This window comes from Dendrobates tinctorius, unplaced genomic scaffold, assembly GCF_039654945.1.
Source record: "Dendrobates tinctorius isolate UK_male_01 unplaced genomic scaffold, ASM3965494v1 ptg000106l, whole genome shotgun sequence".
Classification (NCBI taxonomy): Eukaryota; Metazoa; Chordata; class Amphibia; order Anura; family Dendrobatidae; genus Dendrobates; species Dendrobates tinctorius.
This window is the reverse complement of record NW_027361774.1, coordinates 1,075,261-1,102,654: the sequence shown is the minus strand read 5'-3', so window position 1 is coordinate 1,102,654 and position 27,394 is coordinate 1,075,261. Positions and strand designations below refer to the sequence as shown.

The following is a 27,394-nucleotide window of genomic DNA, read 5'->3' as shown; positions in this document are numbered from 1 at the left end:
AGATTGCTCCATTAATAAGTGCGTGTTCATATCCCAATAGTCTGAGATGGGTTATTCTGGAATCATTTCTCTCCAAACCATTCTCTTTATCAGGCCTAATGTGGACCACAGACCGACTTCCACGGGGGTTAATGAATGTGGCTCCTTTTACAGTCCACTCGTTGCTTCTTTGGAGGAAAGTCCGGTTTAAATATAACTTACAATCAAGCCCTTCTCCCCTGACAGCTATATTACAAAACCCCATGCTCCCGCCAGGCCTTGAGCCTCAAATTTTTTCTTGGTGGAAGCTGAAAGGTTTTCATATACTTAAACATTTGTGTTCCCCATTTAATATCTTACTTGACAGAGAGGAATTTGTTCAAAAATTTGAACCAGATCTTCCACTTTGCAAAGCAGATCCTCCCGAGCGGTACTACTCTCAGGGCAACGAGTTTTGAAAATAAATGTCTAAATGACCCTTTGGGCAGGGGAACGATCTCATTGATCTACTATGCTATAAATTCTCCACAAAATGATAAAAAATTGAAGTATATGTTACAGTGGGAGGAGGATCTGGGGTTTGAACAGTCAATTGATGAATGGTATCGTAGCTGTGACACCCTATCAGAAGGTAGTCACCAGACTTCCCTTGTGGAGACCTCCTTAAAACTATTGTACAGAATCTATTATGTACCGGAAAAAGTTCACAGCATTTTTCCTAAAATCTCGGGAGACTGTTTTAGGGGCTGTGGAATATCTGGTGACATGAGACATATTTCGTGGTCTTGTATGGTGGTTTCTGGGCTTTGGGAGAAGGTGAAGTGTCTGATAGCACAGATGTATGGTGGACCGGTTGTTCTGGAACCTTCTACCCTTTTACTGGGAACCAGGCCTTCCCAGCTTCCAGAAAGCTTTCAGAAGCTAGTAAACTACTTATGTATGGCCACTAAAATCCACATTGCGGCAAAGTGGAAGTCGTCCTCACTGTCAATATCTATGGTGAAAGAGAAGATGAGCGACATTATGTTATTCTCATTTGTGGCCCCAGCGTTTCTTGTAGAATAAATCCCTTTCTCACACAGTCCTGTAGTAATGACTTTGCTCTCACGTTTTGTAGGAGGGTTCGTCTGACTCCATCTTATGTTATCAGTATAAGTGCGAGAGATGAGAGACCGACGACCGCAGTTTTACCGTGTGTGTCCGGCGTCAGTTCTACAGTGTGAGAGATGCGGGGTCTGTGACCGAAGCTTGGGGTATATGGGTGTAAACAGCATACACAGAGGGGTCTGTGACCGAAGCTGGGGGTATACGGGTGTATACAGTACACACAGGGGTCTGCGATCAAAGCTGGGGGTATACGGGTGTATACAGAGTACACAGGGATCTGCGACCAAAGCTGGGGGTATACGGATGTATACAGCATACACAGGGGACTGCAACCAAACCTGGGGGTATAAGGGTGTATACAGTGTACACAGGGGTCTGCAACCAAAACTGGGGATATACGGGTGTATACAGTGAACACAGGGGGCTGTGACCGAATCTGGGGTATACGGTGTATACAGCGTACACAGAGGGGTCTGTGACCAAAGCTGGGGGTATATGGGTGTATACAGCATACACAGAAGGGTCTGTGACCGAAGCTGGGGGTATACGGGTGTATAGAGCATACACAGGGTTCTGAGACTGAAGATGGGGGTATACAGGTGTATACAGTGTGAGAGACGCGGGGTCTGTGACTGAAGCTGGGGGTATACAGGTGAATACAGTATACACAGGGGTCTACGACTGAACCTGCGGGTATACGGGTGTATACAGTGTACACAGGGGTCTGCGACCAAAACTGGGGATAAACAGGTGTATACAGTGAACACGGGTCTGTGACCGAAGCTGGGGGTATACGGGTGTACACAGCGTACACAGAGGGGTTTGCGACCGAAGCTGGGGGTATACGGGTGTATACAGCGTAAAGAGAGGGGTCAGTGACCGAAGCTGGGGGGTATACGGGTGTATACAGCATACACACAGGGTTCTGAGACTGAAGCTGGGGGTATACAGGTGTAAATAGTGTGAGAGACGCGGGGTCTGTGACTGAAGCTAGGTGTATACAGTATACACAGGGGTCTGCAACTGAAGCTGAGGGTATATGGGTGTATAAAGAGCACACTGAGGGGTCTGCGGACGAAGCTGAGGGAATACAGGTGTATACAGCGTACACTGAGGGGTCTGCGACTGAAGCTGGGGGTATACGGGTGTATACAGCGTGCAAAGAGGCGTCTGCAACCGAAGCTGGGGGTATATGGATGTATACAGCATACAAAGGGGTCTGCGCCCGAAGATGGGGGTAAATGGGTGTATACAGCGTACACAGGGGTCTGTGACTGAAGATGGGGGTATACAGAGTACACAGAGGGGTTCACACAAACACGGCTTCGCTCCGTACACCTCGTACACACACAGCTCCACTCCGTACACCTCGTACACATATGGCTCCGCTCCGTACACCTCGTACACACACGGCTCCACTCCGTACACCTCGTACACATATGGCTCCGCTCCGTACACCTCGTACACACACGGCTCCGCTCCGTACACCTCGTACATACACGACTCCGCTCAGTACACCTCCTACACACGCGGCTCCACTCCGTACACCTCCTACACACACGGCTCCTCTCCATACACCTCGTACACACGGCTCCGCTCCGTACACCTTGAACACACAGCTCCGCACACCTCGCACACACACGGCTCCGCTCCGTACACCTCGTACACACGCGGCTCCGCTCCGTACACCTCGCACACACACGGCTCCGCTCCGTACACCTCGTACACAAACGGCTCCGCTCCGTACACCTCGTACACACGCGGCTCCGCTCCGTACACCTCGTACACACACGGCTCCGGTCCGTACACCTCGTACACACACGGCTCCGGTCCGTACACCTCGTACACACACGGCTCCGCTCCGTACACCTCGTACACACACGGCTCTGCTACATCCACCCTGTAAACCCCTCCTGACCCCACAGATAAACTTCCCCTCATCCAGCACCATGACAACCAGCACAGCAGAGTCCTGCACACACTGAGGCCCCTGATCATGTGACCCCTGACTCCTCCCCTCCTGTGACCTCATCACAGGTCCTGTGCGCACAGAGCAGCTGTAGAAATCTCCGGCCTCGGGGGTCTCACCAGACTTCGCTCTTTTCTTGCAGGGGCCGCAGTGGATTTCATCCTGGATCCATAGAGCTGAATAGAGGAGCGATGTTCCTTCACTCTGATGGGAATTGATGGTGACGTTGATGAGTCTATGAGGAACGTGTTCAGCTGCCGACTCCGAGGAGGAAACTGCTTGTTGTCTGTGGCCTAAATATATAGGTTTTATTAGTAGATGTCAGGGAAGAAAACTAAACCCTGTAAGATAATAAATCTCCTCCTATGTTTCCCTTATTATCTCCAGTAATTGTATTATTACACAGGATTCTTATGATGTTACATCGGATCATCTTCTTCTCATTCAGGTCTCTACAATATCGGATCCTCTCAGTGAAGATCTTCTACAGAAGAGAATTTTCCTGATTTACCCATCAAGGATGGATATGGACAGAGACAAGATGGCGGAGAGGATGTTACACCTCACCCTAGAGATCCTCTTCCGTCTCACTGGAGAGGTGAGAGATTCTGATGACGTCACATTACATCATTCTTATCTATGGGAATAACAGATGGACAGAACTGGAGAGGTGAGGACTCTGGGAATGTCTGTAGTGAGATTTATTAATGTGTCTCTCCATAACCAGGATTACACAGTGGTGAAGAAGACCTCTAGTGATCACTGTCAGGATCCTGTGTCTGAGGGATGGGGAAGACCCCTGAGCCCAATCACGGGGCCTCCACCTCACCCCCTGATCCATGAGGACATCAATGACCAGAAGATCCTAGAACTCATCTACAAGATGATTGAGCTGCTGACTGGAGAGGTGACACTGCTGGGAATGCTGGGAGATTATACAGTAACACTATGAAGGGATCGGGGGATGACGGTATCATTGTATGTGTCAGGTTCCTATAAGGTGTCAGGATGTCGCTGTCTATTTCTCCATGGAGGAGTGGGAGTATTTAGAAGGACACCGCGATCTGTACAAGAACGTCATAATGGAGGTTCCCCAGCCCCTCACATCACCAGGTAATAGACAGGACTAAATACACACGGCCTATAATTATCTGTATGTAGAGAATGAATTCAGTCCCTGTATGTGTTTCCTCCAGATCTATCCAGTAAGAGGACAACACCAGAGAGATGTCCCCGTCCTCTTCTTCCACAGGACTGTAACCAAGTAGATCCCAGTGCTCCTCAGGATCATCAGGTAGATGGAGAGAAGGTGTCAGGAGATCTCCCCTATGATGTGTAGACGGCTGTGAAGGTCTTGTGCTCAGTCTTGTTTTATCCACCAGTATTATATGTTTTATACTTGTATAATGAGAGCGGTGGAGATGGCAGGATTAGAGCTGATCATAGATGGGACTTCTCCATCTGTCTGTGACTTTTACAATATTTGTTTCAGGGTGAAGATCTGACCCATATTAATACTACAGAGACATATGTGAGAGATGATGAGCGGTGTAAAGAGGAGATTCCCACATATGACTACCCAGGTGAGTAGTAACCACTGAATGCAGAGAAGTCACAGATTCCTCTCAGTCACCGGCTGTGGCTGCTTTATCGGTGGTGTAGTCCGGCCGTATTACCATGATCACCATTTTCCCTCTAGACCACAACATTCTCCTCCACCCAAAACTGTTCTAATGACTTTGGGCAGTGAAATCCCTTTTCTATAGAACTTACAACCAATTACATTGTTTCTGATCCTAAGGAATTCAGATTACTGCACAATCTCTCCTGAAATGGGGAGCAATATTATTTTCTCTAATCTTCTGCTCAGGATCCATAGTAGCTCCTATGGTCCACCATAAATGAGGGCAACTCTGGTTTACTGTTTAATCTGTATTTGTAGTTTTCAGTTAATGAGATTCTCGTGCTCTGGGGCGGGGCTGTGGATGGGACTGTGGGCGGGGCTTTATGTGGTGCACTGATTACATATTCCTCTGTATTGGCTTATGACCGGTCGCTGATCCCTCACTGACCTGCCCCCCATTATTACATAATGCATATAATAGCATTGATATTATTGGTGATAATGCCTATAATATTGTGGCCATTGTGAGGCTTAGAAAAAAATTTCATCCAGCAAAATTTAAACTTATCCAGATGTGTGTTGATCACCTTGAACCCTCAAGTGCTTCACAGAAGTTAATTATGTAGAGCTGTGAAAATAAAAAATCATATTTTTTTCACAAAAAATGATCGCTTCTCTCTCACCCATGACAGCACCATGGAGAGAGGGGATCCGCCCATCAGGGACAGAAACCTACAGATAAAAAGGGCGGTACCTCTCCTCCGCCCCTGGTTGGGTTCCTGTCCCTGACGGGTGACCTACAGAACCGCAGCAGCTTAACTAATAGGAGATCCAGGGCTGTCCCGTCCGGGGGCTCACAGCGGGGAAGCCCCTGTCATGGCGGGTCGGTTCCTGAAGCCGCCACCGCTGCAGCCGACGGGCTCGACAGGGTGAGCGGGGGGGAGAGGACTGAGCCGCCGCTCTGGAAAGGATTCTGGGGCTGGTGGGGACCCGGGACACACACGGGCAGCGCCATGGTACAGAGGTGTACCAATATGGTGCTGCCCCGGAAATGGATAAATGTCTTCTGAGTCAGCGCACTGCGCACTCCCCGGGGCAGACAGCGGTGCAGTGTGGTAGAGGAGGTGACGTCACGCGCCGCGAAATTCGAAAATGAAAGTGCTGGAATTGCTCCTGGCTGGAGGCGTCCTGTAAGTATGGAAGACAGCGACCAGCAAAGGGAGCAACAGCTCAAGCAGCAGCCTAAGCAGCAGCCCAGGCAACAGCAACACCAGCATCACCGGCAAAAAGAGCAGGACAGGAGTGATGGCCGATCCAGTCGCCACTCCACGCAACGCAGCAGGTCGGCTGCAAGGAGCAAGTCACCATCCTTGGATCAGCCCGTACGGGACCTGAATCCACCTCCCGAACCGGTACCTGCAGCCGCGCATATCTGGTGAGTGACCTTCGAGAATGTTCACCATTGTAATAGACTTCTTTTCCCTTATCAGGGAAAAAAGAAGGGGAAACAAAGAACAGGGAATGCCCCACTTATAGCAGAGCCCTGCGAATCCTGCATACAGGAAGTTCTTTGTGAGGAAACCCCGGATTTCGCCTCGGACCTAAGAGCTGTAATCAGATCAGAGGTTCAGAGTGCCCTTTTATCCCTGAAACAAGGGGAAAAAGTTAAAAGGAAGGACGCTGGAGTGGGTTCCCAGTCAGAAGTCTCGGCGTCAGGGGAGGTTACCTCACATACCTTAGTCACCGGCTCATCATCCTCAGACGAGGAAACGGGAGGCCATCATTGTTTTCCCCCAGAGGAGGTAAACACGCTAGTTAAGGCAATAAGATCTACCATGGGGGTGGCAGTCCCTCGCCCTGATAGGTCAGTCCAGGACATAATGTCCGGGCGACTGGGCCAAAAGAAACAGAGTGTTCCCGATAAACGAGAACGTACAGGGCCTTAAAAAAAGAAAAGGGAAAAACCAGAGTGGAAAAACTCCACTGTCCCTTCCCTTAAGAGGAAATATCCCTTTGATGAAGAGGCGTCCACATCTTGGGACAAAGCCCCGACACTAGACGTAGCTGTCGCCAAGGCCTCAAAAAAGTTTTGCACTCCCCTTTGAGGACACTTTTAGGGTACTCTGAAGGACCCCTTAGAGAAAATGGCCGATACCTTCCTCAAGGGCGCTTGTGAATCAGCTGGGGGAAATCTGAAGCCAGTTATTGTGGCAATATGTACCTCCAGAGCCCTTATGGTATGGGTGGATCAACTAAAGAGACAGTTAAGGGAAGGTACACCCAGAGAGAAGATTCTGGAATCTATTCCAGTAAATAAGGGGAGCGGTGGCATTCTTGGCGGACTCATCAGCTGACTTGGTGAGATTATCATCTAAAGCAGCAGCCATGTCAAACGCAGCCCAAAGAACGTTGTTGCTCAAATGTTGGCCAGGGGATTTACAAACTAAAATGAACCTAGGTCGATCCCCTGCAAAGGGAAGTTCCTATTCGGGGAGACGATAGATGACATCCTCCAAAAGGCAGGGGATAAAAGAAGGGATTCCCAAATCTGGGTCCTACAGTGTTTGAGGTCCTTTCGTAACAGAAAGTTCTTTCAGAGCAGAAATAGGATGACAGAAGGAGAGATATGGGGTTTCTCTTCGGTAACTCGTCCTGAGACAAGAAACCCTCTTGGTGACAGTTGCCCAAGGTGGGGGGGGAGTCTAAACCTTTTTCTCCCAGCTTGGAGGGAAATCTCGAACAGCCCTTGGTTGGTAAGTCTGATTGGCTCGGGCCTAAGGATAGACTCTCTCTCTCCCACTGTAATGTAATGTCTGCAAAATATGATGTTTTCTGTTGGAACCTTCTAGAAGTCTCCCATTTTCTTATCAGGACATTGCAGCCTGCCATGTAGCTGCAAATCCCCCCTTTCTCTTCCCCCCACACACACACCAGTGTCTTCATGGGCACAGCTCTGTGAAACCTGAAGCTGTCCATTTCCTGTGAGCTAGGAATGTTAATTAAGCTACTGGAAAAGATGTTCCTTTGTTCTCTGATCTGTGGCTGAATGAAACTATGGGTGATATTAAAGAGACTGTACCGTAAAAACCATACGCAGCAGAGATATAAAACCCACATTTCTGCGAAGGGCACAAAGCCAGCTGTCTAAACCCCTAAGTTTCACGATTCTCGGACTTCTAGAAAATGAGATATGGATTCCTTCTAAACGGTGTGTCTGAAATACTGCATATTTGGTCTTGAATTATTGTAATCAACAAACTACAAAGAATGATACCATGTGCGTGTTTGTGCGAACTTCCTCCTGCGAGATACAGTTATATTAAGTTTTGTAGTTTGATTCTAAATCCAAGAGTAGGGGGCAGACCCTCTCCAGACTGCCCCTTCCGTGATGTCACACAGCAGAGGCTATAAGGCATTCCCTTGGCAAAACCAGTTCAGAGCAGCTGAAGTCCTCATGCCAGAGAGACGTGCCGATGAGTGGCGACGTTTGGTTACGTGCCCCTCCCCCTCCAGCCACATAGGATGCCTAAAAATTCATAAGCAACCGTGAGTGTACTTTCTGTTTTCATCCACTTTTGTTTTATACTTGTATCTGTACATATGTAATGTCTCAACTTTATAGCAACTTTCATCTATATAATCACTGCCCTCATTTTGGGGAATAAATGATATAATAATTCAGTCTGTCTTCATGCTCTTAGAAATGAACTATACGCCTTATTTAGATAATCGCTACTAATTTGGGGTTTGTCACGGACCCTCTTAATTAACTCTGTGATTAAGTAAAGCGTGGCTGGTGGCAGCGTAATGTGCGCGGCTGCCGAGACTAGCTGGCAGTACAGAAGGGTCTTATATTGCTGAATGAGGGGCTGCGGCCACAGCATTGATAATTCCTTACTGCAGTAGTCTAGAGGTCAGTGCACAACAAGCAGCCCATCCGGCGGCTAATTATCCTAGGTGCAGTTCCCTGACTGACCTGAGGGTAAGGGGGGCGCCGGAGAGCTGCAAGTTCCAAAGTGGAACTGAGAAAGTGGGATATACATAAATATTCGCAGTTCTTGGAAGGTTGTTAGCAGAGGTGGGGGCATCCAAAATAACCCCCCCTGTGGTAAATTGTTAGAGCAAGGTTAGTTTGATGCATTTTGTTCACATGGTGCCAGTGGTGGGATAACTAAGATAAGCCCCCACTGTGCCTGTGATAGCCATGTGCCGGCAGTGTGTCGCGTCCCTCCGTCCACTGATACACCCGTGTCAGTGGTGAGATTGTGACATATTGGTGACACAGGGTCTGCTGTCCGTCACGTTTTGGTGGCAGCGGGACCCCTGTTCGTCATATTTGGTGGCAGCTGTGGGCTGTTCATCACACACCTCAAAAATACGTGGTAACTCCATACTCCATAAGATCTATATGAGAACAAAAAACTCTCGGAAATGAGGTCCTAAGTTTACTAAAGAAAGGAGGAAATGGAGTCAACCACCAAAATCCTGTTCCCACACTGCCTTATGACAGTATTAGATCTCAGCGACGCATACTATGACGTCCCCATCCACAAAGACTACCGAAAATACCTCAGACTGCCGGTCTCTATAAATGGCGAGATGAGTTTCAATACAGGGCCCTTCCGTTCGGAATATCTATAGCCCACGAGTTTTCACGAAACTAGTGGCAGAAATGATGGCCCACCTAAGGCAGCAGGACATATTAATAATTCCATGTTTGGACGACTTTTTAATAGCAAGCGACTCGGCTCAAAATGCAAGGAACGGAGGGACAGAGTGATGAACACTCTACAGAACCTCGGCTGGCTTCTAATCCTGGAAAAAATCAAGGTTGCAGCCCAGCAAAATTCAGGAGTTCCTAGGACTAACACTGGAATCAAACACCCAAGAGTGTTACCTCCCGGACCACAAAAAGAGAGAATTGCTCAAATGATAGCAAAGGCGATTCAGAACCCTTCCATGACACTAACAAAAGCAATGTCACTACTAGGCTCTCTCCTCTCTCTCCGCCTGCCTGCCGGCGGTCCAGTGGGCACAGCTACATAGGAGAGATCTCCAATGGGATGTATTAGCCAACCAGTTAGCATTAGGAGGTCACTTAGAGGGTCGCATTACCCTAGATTCCAAAACTTCATTCCCTAGCCTGTTGGGGAAACACAGACAACCTATCCAAATGGATTCCGTGGGTAATAAAAATCACATATAATTACCGCGGATGCCAGTCCCATGGGATGGGGAGCACACATGAACAGCAGGGTGGCTCAGGGGGAATTGGGAGGCCAGGAATTAGAAGCCTCCTCAAACCAAAAGGAACTCTGGGCAGTAGGCTATGCCTTAACACACTTCCTATCCATGCTGCAAGGTCATCATGTCCGCATATTTTCGGACAATCAAGTGACAGTGGCCTATATAAATCACCAGGGGGGGGATCCAGGTCCCGAGCCCTAATGAACACGTCCTCCAAAATCCTCACCCTAGCCGAGATAAACCTACTATCTCTTCCTGCACTGCACATACAGGGAACAGAGAACCAGACAGCAAACTTTCTGAGTTGCACTCAATTGCGCCAGGGAGAATGAGCCTTTAAACGGTCCATTTTCGGCAGATTGTGGAAATGTGGGGAATCCCAGACATAGATCTGTTTGCCGACTACAAAAATAAAAAAGTGGAAGAAAAGGGGGAATCCTCGGGCCCTGGACGCCTTGATGCTCCCGTGGACACAGAACCTAACGTATGCCTTTCCCCTGATCATTCTCATTCTGGCTGTCATAAGGAAAGTCAGAGAGGATGGGTCGAGAATGATACTGATACCCCCCTTCTGGCCAAAAAGAACTTGGTTTTCCTGGCTGAGAATGCTCTCGATAACTGACCCCTGGATCTTACCAGATCTCCCGGACCTACTGTCTCAGAGACCAAGGTTACACCCTCGGGCAGTGAACCTCCATTTTACAGCATGGAATTTGAAAGGGCACTGCTGAGGAAAAGGGGGTTCTCCGAAAGCCTAGTTTCTACACTACAAAAGAGTAGGCAACCGACCACGACGAGCCTATGGGAGAACTTTGAGGAAATTTCTGTCCACCTCCGGGACAAGGGTTCAGGATGGGGTCCAGATTGACAGAATTGTTGAATTTCTGCAGAGGGGCTTAGAGCAGAGACTGGCGGTTAACACACTGAAAATACAGATAGCAGCCATAGGTGCCCTTTATAACCAGGATATGGCAGGCAGCCCCGGGGTAACATGGTTTATTAGGGCCGCAACCAGGTCCAGGCCAATAGTCAGCCTGAAATTACCATTGTGGGACCTGAATCTCGCACTATCCGCACTAACAGGTCCCCCGTTTGAACCTATCCAGTCAGTACCCCTAAATATCTTATCATTAAAAACTGTGCTTCAGGTGGCGCTATCGTCGACTCGCAGGGTGAGCGATATTCAAGCTTTATCAGCGGCGCCACCGTTTACTAAAATACTAGACGACAGAGTCATCTTAAAGCCTGACCCGGCATATCTATCTAAAGTAGCATCACATTTTCATAGGTCCCAGGAGGCAGTCCTTCCTTCCTTCTGCCCAAACCCTAGGAATAGGGGAGAGGAAAGATTTCATACCCTAGATGTAAAGAGGTGCCTAGTTCAGTACTTAGAGGCCACCAAAGAATGTAGGAAGGAAGGCTCTCTCTTTGTGTGTTTCCAGGGACCTCGGAAGGGACTCAAAGCATCTAAGAGTACCCTGGCAAGGTGAATAAGGGATGCGATTGCCAGGGCATATTCATCAAGTGGAAATACCATCCCGGAAGGGTTGAGAGCTCATTCCACAAGAGCGATGGTGACCTCATGGGCTGGAAGATCGGAGGTATCTATAGAACAGATCTGTAAGGCGGCCACCTGGTCATCACCTTCTACCTTTTTCATAGAATCATAGAATCATAGAATCGTAGAGTTGGAAGGGACCTCCTGGGCCATCTGGTCCAACCCCCTGCTCAAAGCAGGATTCGCTAAATCATCCCAGTCAGATGTCTGTCCAGCCTCTGTTTGAAGACTTCCATTGAAGGAGAACTCACCACTTCTCGTGGCAGCCTGTTCCACTCATTGATCACTCTAACTGTCAAAAAGTTTTTTCTAATATCTAATCTGTGTCTCTTCCCATTCAGTTTCATCCCATTGCTTCTAGTCTTTCCTTGTGCAAATGAGAATAAAGTTGATCCTTCTACAATGTGACAGCCCTTTAGATATTTGTAGACAGCTATTAAGTCTCCTCTCAGTCTTCTCTTTTGCAAACTAAACATTCCCAAATCCTGCAACCTTTCCTCATAAGACAGGGTTTGCAGACCGGTCACCATTCTGGTCGCTCTTTTCTGAACTTGCTCCAGTTTGTTGATGTCTTTTTTAAAATGTGGTGCCCAAAACTGGACACAATATTCCAGATGAGGTCTGACCAAAGAGGAGTAGAGGGAAATAATGACTTCACGTGATCTAGACTGTATGCTTCTGTTAATACATCCTAGAATTGCATTTGCCTTTTTTGCTGCTGCATCACACTGTTGACTCATATTCAGTCTGTGATCTATTAGTATACCCAAGTCTTTTTCACATGTGCTGTCACTTAGCCCTATTCCTCCCATTCTATATATGCTTTTTTCATTTTTATTGCCCAGATGTAGTACTTTGCATTTCTCCCTGTTAAAAACCATTCTGTTAGTTGCTGCCCACTTCTCCAGTTTATTTAAATCTTTTTGAATCCTCTCTCTCTCTTCTCTAGTATTAGCTATCCCTCCTAGCTTTGTGTCATCAGCAAATTTAATCAGTTTACCCTCAGACACTATCGTTTAGATCTAGCCTCTACGTCTGACCTGACCTTTGGGAGAAGGGTCCTTCAGGCTGTGGTCCCTCCCTAAGCTACAAATCTCTGAAATTCTCTCCGTGGTGCTGTCATGGGTGAGAGGAAATAGCTTAGTTACTCACCGATAACGGTGTTTCTCGGAACCCATGACAACACCCGCTTATTCCCCCCCTTCATGTGTGCGGTGAGCACGTTTTACTGTTCGTAGATTGGTTTTCATTTAGACACGGTGCTTCTTGATAATATGCAACATTACAATGTTATGTATATTCTTTTGTTGTTAACTAACCTGGAGACCCTCTGATGCTCTGTAACCAACTGGGGGCGGAGGAGAGGTGCCGCCCTTTTTATCTGTAGGTTCCTGTACCTGATGGGCGGATCCCCTCTCTCCATGGTGCTATCATGGGTTCCGAGAAACACCGTTATCGGTGAGTAACTAAGCTATTCACCCTCATTTTTTTTCCAAAGGGTAACAGGAGAAATTGGATGCCAAAAGTTGTTGAGCAATTTCTCCTGAGTACGCCCATACCCCATATGTGGAAGAATACTACTGTTTGGCCGCATGACAGAGCTTGGAAGGGAAGGAGCGCCATATTGGAGATCAGATTTTGCTGGAATTGTTTGTGGGTGACATGTCACATTGTCAGAGCCCCTGAGTTGCCAGGACAGCATAAGCCCCCAAAAGTGACTGCATTTTTCCAAATACTTCCCTGAATGAATTCTTCTAGTGGTACAGTGAGCATACTGACACCACAGCTGTTCCATAGAAGATTATACCATTGGGCAGTGAAGAAAAAATAATAACTGTATTTTTCGGACTATAAGATGCACCCAAAATTTTCAAAAGGAAAATAGGGGAAAAAATGTGCCAAATGGGGGTCCATCTTACAGTCCGAATTCAGCTTATCGGGGGGATCAGCACAGGTGCAAGAGTGGTCACAGAGGTTGTTTGGTGGCCCAGGCCTCCGGAAAATCCCATCCCAGGCTGGTGTGGCAGCGGTGCTCTGTGCTGGGGTGGCAGCGCTCTGTGCTGGGGCGGCGGCAGCGCTCTGTGCTGGGGCGGCGGCAGCGCTCTGTGCTAGGGAGGCGGCAGTGTTTTGTGCTGGGGCGGCAGCGCATTGTGCTGGTGTGGCTGCAGCGCTCTATGCTGGGGCGGCGGTGCTCTGTACTGCGTGGGGGGCTATGCCGCCATTTTGTCAAAGCCGGAGGCCCCTGCAGCTCCATTGCTGCGATGCGGTGGCAGAGATCTGAATCCGAGCATGCGCCGCCCACGGCGGCCATTTTTCCGGAGACCACCGCATCCCAGCAATGGAACTGCGGGGGTCTCCAGGCTTTGACAAAATGCCAGCGGAGCTCTCCACGCAGCACAAAGCACCACCGCACTTTAGAATAAACCCTAACAGTAACTCTAACTTTAGCCTAACAGTAACCCTAACAGTAACCCTAACTCTAGCCTCAACACTAAACCTAACTCTAGCACTAACTCTAACCTGCCTTATCTGTTTCTTTTTACTTTATAGCACAATCGCTGACTGACACAGCTGTTTGCAGCAGCACTTGTAACACTGTTTCTTCTCTAATCTCTCACTGACAGGAGATCTGAGGCAGATTGCCCAGAAAAGTTTGCTGCTACAACAAACTTATCTAGTGATTTGTCTCATTGGCTGGTGTGACACTGACGTCATAAGGACCTGAACCAATCAGGTCTCAATGAGGTCGGGGGTCACAGGAAGCACTGTGTGCCAGAATCCCCCAGTTATAAGGTACATGGGGGGCCCGATGAGCACAAAACCGCTGACAAGCGTCGGCGGTGCACAAAGTCCTGCTAGCGCCGACGTTTATCTACTCTTGGTGGTCACAAAGCGGTTAAGTTAAGGGTACCATAATTCCTGTCCAGGCCTATTTCATGAGTTAAAAAAAAAACAAAAACTGGAGTCTGAACTGAGAAGGTAAGTTAATGTGTATGCACAATGTAAGTGCATATTAACACATGACCATTAACCAGAGAAAACAAAAAGCAAAAAACACAAATATCCTAAAATAAAAAATAAATTTCATGAGTTTTACTTTTTTTTTAAATACTGTGGAAGCATGGTTAAAAAGCTATGGTGTAACTACAAAGTTATGGGCCCCTATGCGAACTTTCAAATGGGGTCCCCCCACCCCGGGCTGCCACTAGGAGTTTCGGGGACCCCATACTGGCAAAATTTTCGGGGCCCCCTTGAGACCAGCCCAGGCTCCATCCCCCAAACTGTCCACAGCCTCATCGCTCCCATAATTCCACCCCCACATAGAGAATGAAAGGAGCAGAGGGCAGATGTCTGACTTGCTATACCATAGAATATAATGCCGCCCCTCATATTATATAACACAGCCTCCCCCATAGAATATAATGTACCCCCCATGGTATATAACACAGCAGCATAGTACATAGCACAGCATCACTGTTAGCGTGAGTGGTCTGGAGCAGGAAACCCCGGGAGTGGACCCTCTGGACCGTGGCACCGAGGGACCCCGGGCGAGCTGCCAGGTGGAACCGACCCCTATACAGGGACCGTTAGGAGCAGGCCCAGGGGTTCGAGTACCACGGTAGCCGGTACCAAGAGGGGCGGCTCAGGATGGATCGGAGTAAGACTGAGACTGGAGTAGGACGGCAGGAACACTGAAGGCAGGACTGGAGTAGGACGACAGGAACACTGGAGGCAGGACTGGAGTAGGACGGCAGGAGCACTGGAGGCAGGACTGGAGTAGGACGGCAGGAACACTGGAGACAGGACTGGAGTAGGTCGGCAGGAACACTGAAGGCAGGACTGGAGTAGGACGGCAGGAACACTGGAGACAGGACTGGAGCAGGAACACAGAAGACAACTGCGGAAGAGAACAAGGAACACGGGAAGCAGGACTGAGAAGCTGCTGCGGGGAGCAGCCGAGAACGGAACTGCAGGAGCAGAGCGTACACGATGTAGCGAGGCCAGAGTGCTGGAAACACAATGATCAGGCGCCTCCCTCAGGGGGAAGCAGCCTGATATGGCCCCGTCTGGTCCACCATTAGTCCAAAGGTGCTTCCGGGTCAGGGCACAGCCGGAGCATAAGAAGCAGGAAGGAGGCGCGGCCGCGGCCTATGGTGCATGCGCATAGCATGCAGGGACGGCATCGGTCGCGAGCCCGTCTCAGGTGACCGCTGCGGCCGTCGGGTGGAGAGAGGCTGCGGCATGGGAGCGGAGGCCAACTGCGGCGTGGGAGCGGAGGCCGGGTGAGTATGGCGGAGTGATGTAACCATCACATAGTATATAGCACAGCATCACATGGTATACGGCACATTACCGCATGGTATACAGCACAGCACCCCCCCATTCTATACAACACAGCACCCCCATGGTATACAGCGTAGCATGGTATACAGCCCCCCATGGTATATAGCATCGCATGGTATACAGCACAGCACCACATGGTATACAGCACAGCAACCCACCATGGTATACAGCACCCCCTGTTGTGAATTCGCTTTCTGGCCTCCCTCTGGTTATTACTGAAGGTAGTGGAGCTGGTCAGATTGACAGAGGGATTGTGAGTTCTCTTTCTGGGCTCCCTCTTGTGGTTACTGGAGGTAATGGAGCTTGTTGTGAGTTCATTTTCCCCTTCACTACTGAGGCCCGATGAACTCCCTCTTCTGGTAAGGAAAGGTAGTGAGCCTGATTATCAGGCACCTGAGCCTAATGATGATGACTGGCTGAGTGGAGTTACGGACTGGATATAAGGCTGCCTACGCCCTTCTGCCCTGCGGGTGATTTCTCTGTGGGATCCTTGGAGACCAGTCTGAATTCCTGCTCTTCTAAAGCTAAGTTTTTCTGCTCTGCTTTTTGCATTTGTGCTTTGACTTTGTTTGCTTTGTTTTTCTGGATTTCTGCCATTCCCTGCTGGGGTGAGCTGAATTCCTTTAGCTCTGTCTTCTGAAAATACCTGAGTGCTGATATAGTTTTTGAAGCCTAGCTGCTTCAGGGTCTTTTTCCATATCAGCTGTTGGCTTATGTCTTTGATAGGGTTTTGGCAGATTGCAGACAGCAACCTTCCTTTCCTGTCCTATTCGCATTAAGCATGGGGATGAATGGAAGACGGCGTTTAATACTCCGGAGGGACATTTTGAGTACCTGGTGATGCCTTTTGGGCTCACTAATGCCCCTTCTGTCTTACAGTGCTTCATGAACGATATTTTCCGAGATTTTGTCGATAAATTTTTGATTATCTATCTGGATGATATTTTGATCTTCTCCAAGGATTGGGATTCTCATGTGGAACATATTCGGACTGTGTTCCGGATCTTGAGGGAGAATTCCCTGTATGTCAAAGGATCTAAATGCCTTTTTGGAGTACAGAGGATTTCTTTTTTGGGATTTATTTTGTCTCCGTCAACTATTGAAATGGACCCGGCCAAGGTACAGGCCATTTACGATTGGGTTCAGCCCACTTCTTTGAAGGCCCTCCAGAAGTTTTTGGGTTTTGCTAATTTTTATCGGAAATTTATAGCAAAATTTTCTAGTATTGCCAAGCCATTGACTGATTTGACTAAGAAGGGTGCTGATGTGTTAAATTGGTCTCCGGAGGCTGTTTCTTCCTTTCAGGAGCTGAAGCGAAGATTCACTTCCGCCCCGGTTTTGCGGCAACCTGATGACCCTGCTCGTGAGAGCTTACAATCTACAATGAGGTGAGGGAGATACAAAGTACAGGTGTGTATTTACATTTGTATTTTTACAATGAAGGTCCAGCCATTTTGAGGGAGTGAAGGATGGATAGAGATAGTGAATGGGCTACACACGCACACTTACACATAGAATGACTTTGATTAGTGAATGTGATAGGCCACTGTGAACAAATGTGTTTTGAGGGAGCGCCTAAAGCTATGCAAATTGTGGTTAGTCCTAATTTCTTGGGGTAGAGCATTCCAGAAGATAGGAGCAGCATGGAGAAGTCTTGGAGTCGGGAGTGGGAGGTACAGATTAGTGCAGAGGTAAGTCGAAAGTTTGCAGAGCGCAGCGATCGGCTATGCCGATAGACAGAAATGAGGGAGGAGATGTGGGGGGGTGCCGCACTGTGGAGAGCTTTGTGGGTGAGAACAAGTACTTTGAATTGGATCCTATAATGAATGGGCAGCCAGTGTAATGACTGACGAAGAGCGGACACGTCCAAGTACCGATTAGCCAGATGGACGACCCTGGCAGCTGCATTAAGAATGGACTGGAGAGGGGATAGTCAAGTGACAGGGAGGTGTTGTGAGTTCATTTTTCCCTTCACCAGTGAGGTCTGATGAACTCCCTCTTCTGGCGAAGGAAGGTAGTGAGGCTGATTACCAAACAGCTGATGACTGGGTCACAGGAACTGATGACTGGATATAAGGCAGCCGACGCCCTGCTGCATTGCTGGTGATTTTCCTGCTGGATTCTTGGAGACCAGTCTGATTTCTGCTTCTCAAAGCTAAGTTTTGCTCTGCCTTTTGTACTCTTTAGTTCTGGTTTTGTTTGCCTTGTTTTATGGAGTTCAGCCATCCCCGGCCGGGGGTGAGCTAAATTCCATTTTTGTCTCTGATCTGTTGATCTCTGGCTCTGTCTTCAGAATTTACCTGAGTACTGATATAGTCTTTTTGAAGCCTAGCGGCTTCAGGGCCTGTTTTTCCTCCTTCGGTGACTCATCCATTACAGAATCACCAGCCATACCGCAGATCCTAGGGTACTCAATAGCAGGAAAGAATTGTAAGAAAAAAAAAAGGTGTCAGAATTTCTTTGTGTATATTTTTTCCTCTATCTCTGAGGCCGTAGGGGGAATTTTTTTTTTTTCTCTCAATGGAGGTGAAGCAATTGTCTGATCGTGTGGAGCAGCTCGCTGCGGAAGTGCGGGGAATTTCCGCCTATCTTACTCATTCACATGCTGCTGGACCAAAGATCCCTACTCCTGATGTGTTTTTTGGGGATCGGTCTAAATTTTTGAATTTCAAGAATAATTGTAAATTATTTTTTGCCTTGAAGCCTAACTCGTCGGGGAGCTCCGCGCAGCGGATTAAAATTGTCATGTCTTTGCTGCGCGGCGATCCCCAGGATTGGGCGTTTTCTTTGAAACCTGATGATCCTATTCTAAATAATGTGGATGCATTTTTTCAAGCCTTGGGGTTGTTGTATGATGAACCTAATGCTATTGATCAGGCTGAAAAGGCCCTGTTGGCATTGAGCCAAGGTCAGGATTCTGCAGAGTTGTACTGTCAAAAATTCCGAAAGTGGGTGGTCCTTACTACCTGGAATGATGATGCCTTGGCAGCTCTCTTTCGGAAAGGTTTGTCAGAAACCGTAAAAGATACTATGATGGGATTTCCTGTTCCCTCAGGTCTTGACGATTCTATGTCATTAGCCATTCAGGTTGATCGGCGTTTGCGTGAACGTAAGACCGCACGAGAGGTGTTGCCACCTGTTGAACAAATGTCTGAACCTATGCAATGTGATAGAGTTTTGTCCAGGGAGCAACATCAGGAGTTCAGAAGGCGTAATAAGCTGTGTTTTTTTTTTGTGGAGATGCCTCGCATATTATTTCTGTCTGCCCTAAACGAGAGAAACGTTGTGCTCACACGTTTTCTGTGGTTGGTGTTCAACCTAAGTTTCTTCTGGCAATTACTCTGATCTGCTCCCTGTCCACATTTTCCGCTAAGGCTTTTGTGGATTCGGGAGCAGCTCTGAACCTGATGGACTTGGATTTTGCTAAACGTTGTGGATTTCCTATGACGCCTTTGCGGATGCCTATCCCTTTGAGGGGTAATGATGCGACTCCTTTGGCGAAAAATAAACCTCAGTTTTGGACCCAGGTGGTAATGCGGGTCGCCCCAGACCATCAAGAAAATTGCAGATTTTTGGTGTTGCATAATTTGCATGATACCATTGTTCTGGGGTTTCCCTGGTTGCAAATCCATAATCCAGATTTGGATTGGAAATCTGTGTCTGTGGTGAGTTGGGGTTGTCGGTGTGCCCTTAGTGATGCTCCTGTTTTCTCCACCTCTCCCCAGTCGCATGATGTTCCTGACTATTTGGCTGACTTTTATGATGTATTTAGTGAGAATGAGTCTGCGTCTTTGCCTCCTCATAGGAGTTATGACTGTGCAATTGAGCTGAGCCCGGGGTGCAAATTTCCCAAGGGTTGGCTCTTCAATTTATCTGTACCCGAACACGAGGCTATGCGATCCTATATTAAGGAGGCGTTGGAGAAGGGTCATATTAGACCATCCTCGTCACCCTTAGGTGCCGGTTTTTTTTTCGTGGCTAAAAAAGATGGTTCATTAAGGCCTTGTATTGACTATCGTGCCCTCAACAAAATTACTGTTAAATATCAGTATCCGTTACCCCTGATTTCTGATCTATTCTCCAGAGTTAAAGGTGCTTGCTGGTTTACCAAGCTTGACCTCAGGGGGGCGTATAATCTTATTCACATTAAGCATGGGGATGAATGGAAGACGGCGTTTAATACTCCGAAGGGACATTTTGAGTACTTGGTGATGCCTTTTGGGCTCACTAATGCCCCTTCTGTCTTCCAGTCCTTCATGAACGATATTTTCCGAGACTTTGTGGATAAATTTTTGATTATCTATCTGGATGATATTTTGATCTTTTCCAAGGATTGGGACTCTCATGTGGACCATGTTCGGACTGTGTTCCGGATTTTGAGGGAGAATTCCCTGTATGTCAAGGGATCGAAATGCCTTTTTGGGGTACAGAGGATTTCATTTTTGGGATTCATTTTGTCTCCGTCAACTATTGAAATGAACCCGGCCAAGGTACAGGCCATTTATGATTGGGTTCAGCCCACTTCTTTGAAGGCCCTCCAGAAGTTTTTGGGTTTTGCTAATTTTTATCGGAAATTTATAGCTAATTTTCTAGTATTGCCAAGCCATTGACTGATTTGACTAAGAAGGGTGCTGATGTGCTGAATTGGTCTCCGGAGGCTGTTTTTTCCTTTCAGGAGCTGAAGCGAAGATTCACTTCTGCTCCCGTTCTGCGGCAACCTGATGTCTCACTCCCGTTTCAGGTAGAGGTGGACGCCTCTGAGATTGATGCAGTAGCTGTTTTGTCCCAAAAAGATCCTGTGACATCTAAAATTAATCCCTGTGCTTTCTTTTCCCGAAAGTTCTCCCCATCCGAACGTAACTATGATGTGGGGAATCGGGAACTGTTGGCCATGAAATGGGCATTTGAGGAGTGGAGACATTGGTTGGAGGGAGCTTGACACCAGGTTGTGGTCCTTACTGACAACAAGAATTTGATTTACCTGGAGTCGGCCAAACGCTTGAATCCTAGACAGGCTAGGTGGGCCTTGTTTTTCACACGTTTTGATTTTGTGGTCTCTTTTCTTCCTGGCACTAAGAATGTCAAGGCAGACACCCTCTCTAGGAGTTTCTTTGCTGATTCTCCTGTTGTGACCAAGCCTGCTACCATCTTAGGCGAGGGGGTAGTTCTTTCTGCCATCTCGCCCGATTTGAGACGTGCTCTGGAAGAGTTCCAGGAGGACAAACCTGAGCGTTGTCCCAGTGGAAAGTTGTATGTTCCTGACCAGTGGAGGAAGAAGGTGATGTCTGAAGTTCATTGCTCTGCATTGGCTGGTCATCCAGGTATTTTTGGTACTAGAGATCTGGTGAGTCAGTCTTTTTGGTGGCCCGCCTTGTCTCGTGATGTCTGGAATTTTGTGCAGTCCTGTGGGACTTGCTCCCGGTCTAAACCTTGTTCTCGCTCTAGTGGGTTGTTGATGCCTTTGCCGGTGCCCAAGAGGCCATGGACCCATATTTCAATGGATTTTATCTCTGATATGCCTGTCTCTCAGAGAATGACCGTTATTTGGGTGATTTGTGATAGATTCTCTAAGATGGTCAACACCTCGGCAGGTGGAGCCTTCTGCCTGCCCAGGTGTTGACACTGTGGTGGAGAGAATGCATCGGATCTGGGACCAAGTGGTGGATAAGTTGTCTCTCTCCCAGGAAAAGGCCCAGCGGTTTTCCAACCGGCATAGTACCATTGGTCCCCAGTTTAAGGTGGCTGATATGGTTTGGTTGTCATAAAAAAATATCGCTATGAAGGTGGCTTCTCCTAAGTTTAAAGCCTAGATTTATTGGACCTTACAAGATTTTGGAGATTATTAATCCGTCTCTTTTCGGTTGGCTCTTCCTGTCACGTTTAAGATTCATAATGTGTTCCATAAGTCCTTGTTGAAGAGGTTTGTTGAACCAGTAGTTCCTGGGGTGGCACCTCCTGACCCTGTATTGGTTGAAGGTAACATGGAGTATGAGGTAGAGAAGATACTGGATTCCCGTCTGGCTAGACGGAGACTCCAGTATTTGGTTAAGTGGAAGGGTTATGGTCAGGAGGATAATTCCTGGGTCTCTGCCTCTGATATTCATGCCGAAAGATTGGTGCGTGCCTTTCATCGGGCTCACCCTGATCGCCCTGGTGGCATGGATGAGGGTTCGGTGACCCCTCCTCAAGGGGGAGGTACTGTTGTGAGTTCATTTTTCCCTTCACCAGTGAGGTCTGATGAACTCCCTCTTCTGGCGAAGGAAGGTAGTGAGGCTGATTACCAAACAGCTGAGCAGGTAGATGATGACTGGGTCACAGGAACTGATGACTGGATATAAGGCAGCCGACGCCCTGCTGCCTTGCTGGTGATTTTCCTGCTGGAATCTTGGAGACCAGTCTGATTTCTGCTTCTCAAAGCTAAGTTTTGTCTCTGCCTTTTGTACTCCTTAGTTCTGGTTTTGTTTGCCTTGTTTTATGGAGTTCAGAGATCCCCGGCCGGGGGTGAGCTGAATTCCATTTTTGTCTCTGATCTGTTGATCTCTGGCTCTGTCTTCAGAATTTACCTGAGTGCTGATATAGTCTTTTTGAAGCCTAGCGGCTTCAGGGCCTGTTTTTCCTCCTTCGGTGACTCATCCATAACAGGGAGGCCAATTAATAGAGCATTGCAGTAATCCAGGCGGGAGTGGATCATTGCTACAGTGAGGGTTTTTGTTGCTTCCATGTTGAGAAAAGGGCGGATTCTAGAGATGTTCTTTAGGTGTAAGCGGCAAGAGCGGGCAAGAGATTGTATATGGGATGTGAAGGAGAGATTGGTGTCAAACATAACACCCAGACAGCGTGCCTGATGCCGGGGTGTTATTGTGGTACCACCCACAGAGAGGGAAATGTCAGATTTAGGGAGGTTAGTAGACGGCGGGAGCAGAAGAAGTTCAGTTTTGGAGAAGTTGAGTTTCAGATAGAGAGTGGACATGATATTGGAGACTGTGGACAGACAGTCACTGGCGTTCTGTAGTACAGCGGGGGTAAGGTCGGGAGAAGACGTATATAGTTGTGTGTCATCAGCATAAAGATGTTACTGAAAGCCAAATCTGCTGATGGTCTGTCCAATTGGGGCTGTGTAGAGAGAGAAAAGAAGGGGGCCAAGGACTGAGCCCTGAGGTACCCCGACAGCAAGAGGAAGAGGAGATGACGTGGAGCCAGAGAACAAAACACTGAAGGAGCGGTCAGAGAGATAGGAAGAGAACCAGGAGAGAGCAGTGTCCTTAATGCCTAGTGACTGGAGCCTAGAGAGTAGGAGATGGTGGTCAACAGTATCGAAAGCTGCAGATAGGTCAAGAAGAATGAGTAGAGAGTGGTCACCGTTACGTTTTGCTGTCAGAAGGTCATTGGTCACTTTGATGAGTGCAGTTTCAGTCGAATGTAGGCGGCGGAAGCCGGTCTGTGAAGGGGAGTGAGTGGAGAGGTAACGGGTAAGGCGGGAGTAAACTAAGAGTTCCAAAAGTTTAGAGATGAAGGGGAGATTGGAGACTGGTCTGTAGTTGTTGGTGCAGGATGGGTTGAGAGCGGGTTTCTTTAGTAATGGAGTAACAATGGCGTGTTTGAAGGAGGATGGGAAAATGCCCGAGGAGAGGGAGAGATTAAAGATTGTAGTTAGGTGGGTTGTGACGACTGGAGAGAGAGACTGGAGGAGATGTGAGGGAATGGAGTCAGTAGTGCATGTAGTCGGACGAGAAGAAGAGAGGAGTCTGGAGACTTCTTCTTCTGTGATGGGATCAAATGTGGAAAGTGAGCCAGGGGAGATGCAGGAAGGGATGGGAGTCACAGCACTTGGTGGTTGAGAGATTTCCTTACGGATATTATCTATTTTTTCTGTCAAGTGGGAGGCCAGGGCATCAGCACAAATGTCTGTGATAGGGGCTTGTGCTTTTGGCCTGAGGAGGGAGTGAAAAGTGTCAAAAAGTTTCTTGGGGTTGTTGGCTAGTGAGGAGATCAGGGTGGTGAAGTAGGTCTGTTTGGCGAGGTGAAGGGCAGCATTATAGGTTCTTACATAAATTTGAAGTGGATGAAGTCTTCAGGTGTGCGGGTTTTTCTCCATAGGCATTCAGCACTCCTAGAGCATTGCTGGAGAAGTTGAGTTTGCGATGTGAGCCAGGGCTGTTTTACTCTGTGCTGGGAGGTTCTGAGGGTGAGGGCAGCTACTTGGTCAAGGGTGCTTCTAAGAGTGTCATTGTAGTGATGAACAGCCAGATTAGGACAGGATAAAGAGGAGATTGGGGACAGTGATGAGTGTAGGGAATCTGAAAGTGTCTGAGGGTTAATGGCTTGTAGATTTCTGACTGTGTGGTAGGTAGGAGTAAGCTGGGGTGGGCGAGGATTTGTGAGCGTGAAGGAGAGAATGTTGTGGTCAGAGAGTGGAAGCGGTGAGTTATTTAGGTGGGAGATTGAACAGAGCTGACCGAAGACCAGATCCAGGGTGTTACCGTCCTTGTGTGTCTCAGAGGTTGAAAGCTGCGAGAGGCCTAGAGAGGTGGTTAGTGATAGAAGCTGGGATGCAGATGTGGAGGTAGGGATGTTAATGGGGATGTTGAAATTTCCCAGGATGAGGGTTGGAAGTTCTGAGGACATGAAGTGTATAGCACAGCACCCCCCATGGTATACAGTCCCCTATGGTATACAGCATAGCACCCCGCCATGGTATACAGCAGAGCATAGTATACAGCACAGCACCCCCCATGGTATACAGCACGGCATGGTATACAGCACGGCACCCCCCATGGTATACAGCACAGCACCCCCCATGGTATACAGCACAGCACCCCGCCTTGGTATACAGCACCCCCATGGTATACAGCACCCCCATGGTGTACAGTACAGCACTCCCCATCGTATACAGCACGGCATGGTATACAGCACGGCACCCCCCATGGTATACAGCACGGCACCCCCCATGGTATACAGCACTGCATGGTATACAGCCCTGCATGGTATACAGCACAGCACCCCCCATGGTATACAGCACCATGGTATACAGCCCCCCCGAGAATGGCCCCACAGTCCTGGCTGTACTGTTGCATAAACTAAAAGAAAAACTCTCCTCACCTTCTAATCGTGCTTCCGCTGCTCCCAGCTCCTGTCTCCTGCTCTGCCTGATAAACAGTTAGTGCGCATGTGTCAGAGGCAGACAGGGGAATGATGGGAGAGGGAGCGTCGGCTGACGCTCTCCTCCATCATTGCTTTGAACTGTACCGGCATCATAGACGCCGGTACAGTTCAATGCGGCGGGGGGGTCGGTGCTGACATGGTGCCTCTCTGACCCCCCTCCCGCCCAGCCTGCCCCGCCGCTGGGGCCCAATGCGGGCCTCCTCTGCTCATTGGGCTCCATACGCCAGTCAGGGCATTAATGCCCTGACTGGGGGCCCAGACCCCTAAGCGCTCGGGCCCCGTCGCAGCTGCGACCCCTGTGACCGCGGGGGTCATTTTTTATTTATTACTACTTTTGTCAGATTCAAGATATTTCTGTCACCATTGTGGGTTTTTCTATCATCAAACGAGGGGTACCAGCAATTTAGACCACAGGAGGAGTGAATATTTTGATTCCACAGCCACTTTCCGGAAATTAACACGCAGTGGATGTTGGAGAGTGAAAATTACACATTTGCCATTTTGATACCCAGCACATAATGCCCAGATTGTGCTCCAGGAGACACACACCAAAAATTAAGTGGATTCTTCTCACTATAATATTGCTAAATACAGGGATCCTAAATGTTGTTTGCGCACACTGCAAGACTCCGGAGTGAGAGCGGATTTTGCTGGATTGGTTTATAGAAACTCTGTTGCTTTTCAACAGCCTTTGAGCCACTAATAGTGTGGGAACCTCTGTTTTTCCAATGACAGATGATGGACCTGAGTGGGGACTTGTTTTTGTGAGATGAGAATTGGTATTATTTTTGCTTACATAACATTGATTGGTTTCTTTCTATTTGATATTTGGGAGGCAGAATGAACGGACAGTTGAACACCGCACACTACTGGTTCATCCAACAAGGTTTTCTATTAGACTGTGAATTGTCATTGTCTTGGTAAATAATTAAAGTTTTTTACATAGCTTGCCATTTTTATGGACAGTTTAAGTAGAAATGTTCAAGAATATAAAACTCAAGGATATTTTATTAAAAAAATTGTTTTTTTATCTTAGCAGATGACTGTACCAGGAGATCAGAGGGACAGCTGACATCTTCAACTATTAAATCTGATGATCTTGAGATCCTACAAGATACAACTGAAGTGATTACCATTACTCCAGATATATCATCATCCATTCACAGCAAAGATCTGTCATCTGATCCTATGAAACAGGTCCCATCTTCTGATTCATTACCGACTACTAAGGAAAATCAAAGTCACAAAAGAGACATTAAAAAGCAAACTGCTCCTAAAGCAAAGAAGTCATTTTCATGTTCAGAATGTGGGAAATGTTTTAACAACAAATCACATTTTGTTACACACCGGAGAACTCACACAGGGGCGAAGCCTTTTTCATGTTCAGAATGTGGGAAATGTTTTAACAACAAATCACATTTTGTTACACACCGGAGAACTCACACAGGGGAGAAGCCTTTTTCATGTTCAGAATGTGGGAAATGTTTTAACCAGAAAGGGAATCTTGATAAACACCATAGAACTCACACAGGGGAGAAGCCTTTTTCATGTTCAGAATGTGGGAAATGTTTTACACGTAAATCACTGCTTGTTACTCACCAGAGAACTCACACAGGGGAGAAGCCTTTTTCATGTTCAGAATGTGGGAAATGTTTTGCACATAAATCACTGCTTGTTACTCACCATAGAACTCACACAGGGGAGAAGCCTTTTTCATGTTCAGAATGTGGGAAATGTTTTGCACATAAATCACTGCTTGTTACTCACCATAGAACTCACACAGGGGAGAAGCCTTTTTCATGTTCAGAATGTGGGAAACGTTTTAACAACAAATCACATTGTGTTGCACACCAAAGAATACACACAGGAGAGAAGCCTTTTTCATGTTCAGAATGTGGGATATGTTTTAACCTGAAAAGAAATCTTGTTAAGCACCAAAGAACTCACACTGGAGAGAAGCAATATTCATGTTCAGAATGTGGGAAATCTTTTGCAGATAAATCACTGCTTGTTACTCACCATAGAAGTCACACAGGGGAGAAGCCTTTTTCATGTTCAGAATGTGGGAAATGTTTTAATCTTAACTCAAATTTGGTTAGGCACCAGAGAACTCACACAAGGGAGAAGCCTTTTTCCTGTTCAGAATGTGGGAAATGATTTGACCGGAAAGAGCATCTTGTTAGACATCACAGCAGTCACACAGAGGAAAAGCTTTTTTCATTTTCTTAATGTGGGAAATATTTTACTTGAAAATCAACTGTTAATAAACATCAGAGACATCACATAGGGGAGAAGCCTTTTTTATGTTCATAATGTTGGATCTTCTTAAAGGGGTTGTCTCTTGTCATTCCTCATGTTTACTGATGAAAGGAAAAAATAAACTTTATTAATTCCAAATGTAAAA

The 27,394-nt window shown here is 47.6% G+C and overlaps 1 protein-coding gene across 1 annotated transcript; it reads left to right on the top strand.

The window, feature by feature from the left end:
• Nucleotides 1-4,549: 4,549 nt before the first annotated feature.
• Nucleotides 4,550-27,394, top strand: LOC141100557 (uncharacterized). The gene is made up of 2 exons (XM_073589116.1): nt 4,550-4,638; nt 26,027-27,394. The coding sequence occupies exon 2, from the start codon at nt 26,179-26,181 to the stop codon at nt 27,145-27,147; it is 969 nt and encodes a 322-aa protein (XP_073445217.1). The 5' UTR covers nt 4,550-4,638; nt 26,027-26,178; the 3' UTR covers nt 27,148-27,394.

Bases quoted from the DNA above. Each gene is read 5' to 3' on its own strand.
- LOC141100557 (XM_073589116.1), top strand. From the start codon at position 26,179: ATGAAACAGGTCCCATCTTCTGATTCATTACCGACTACTAAGGAAAAT.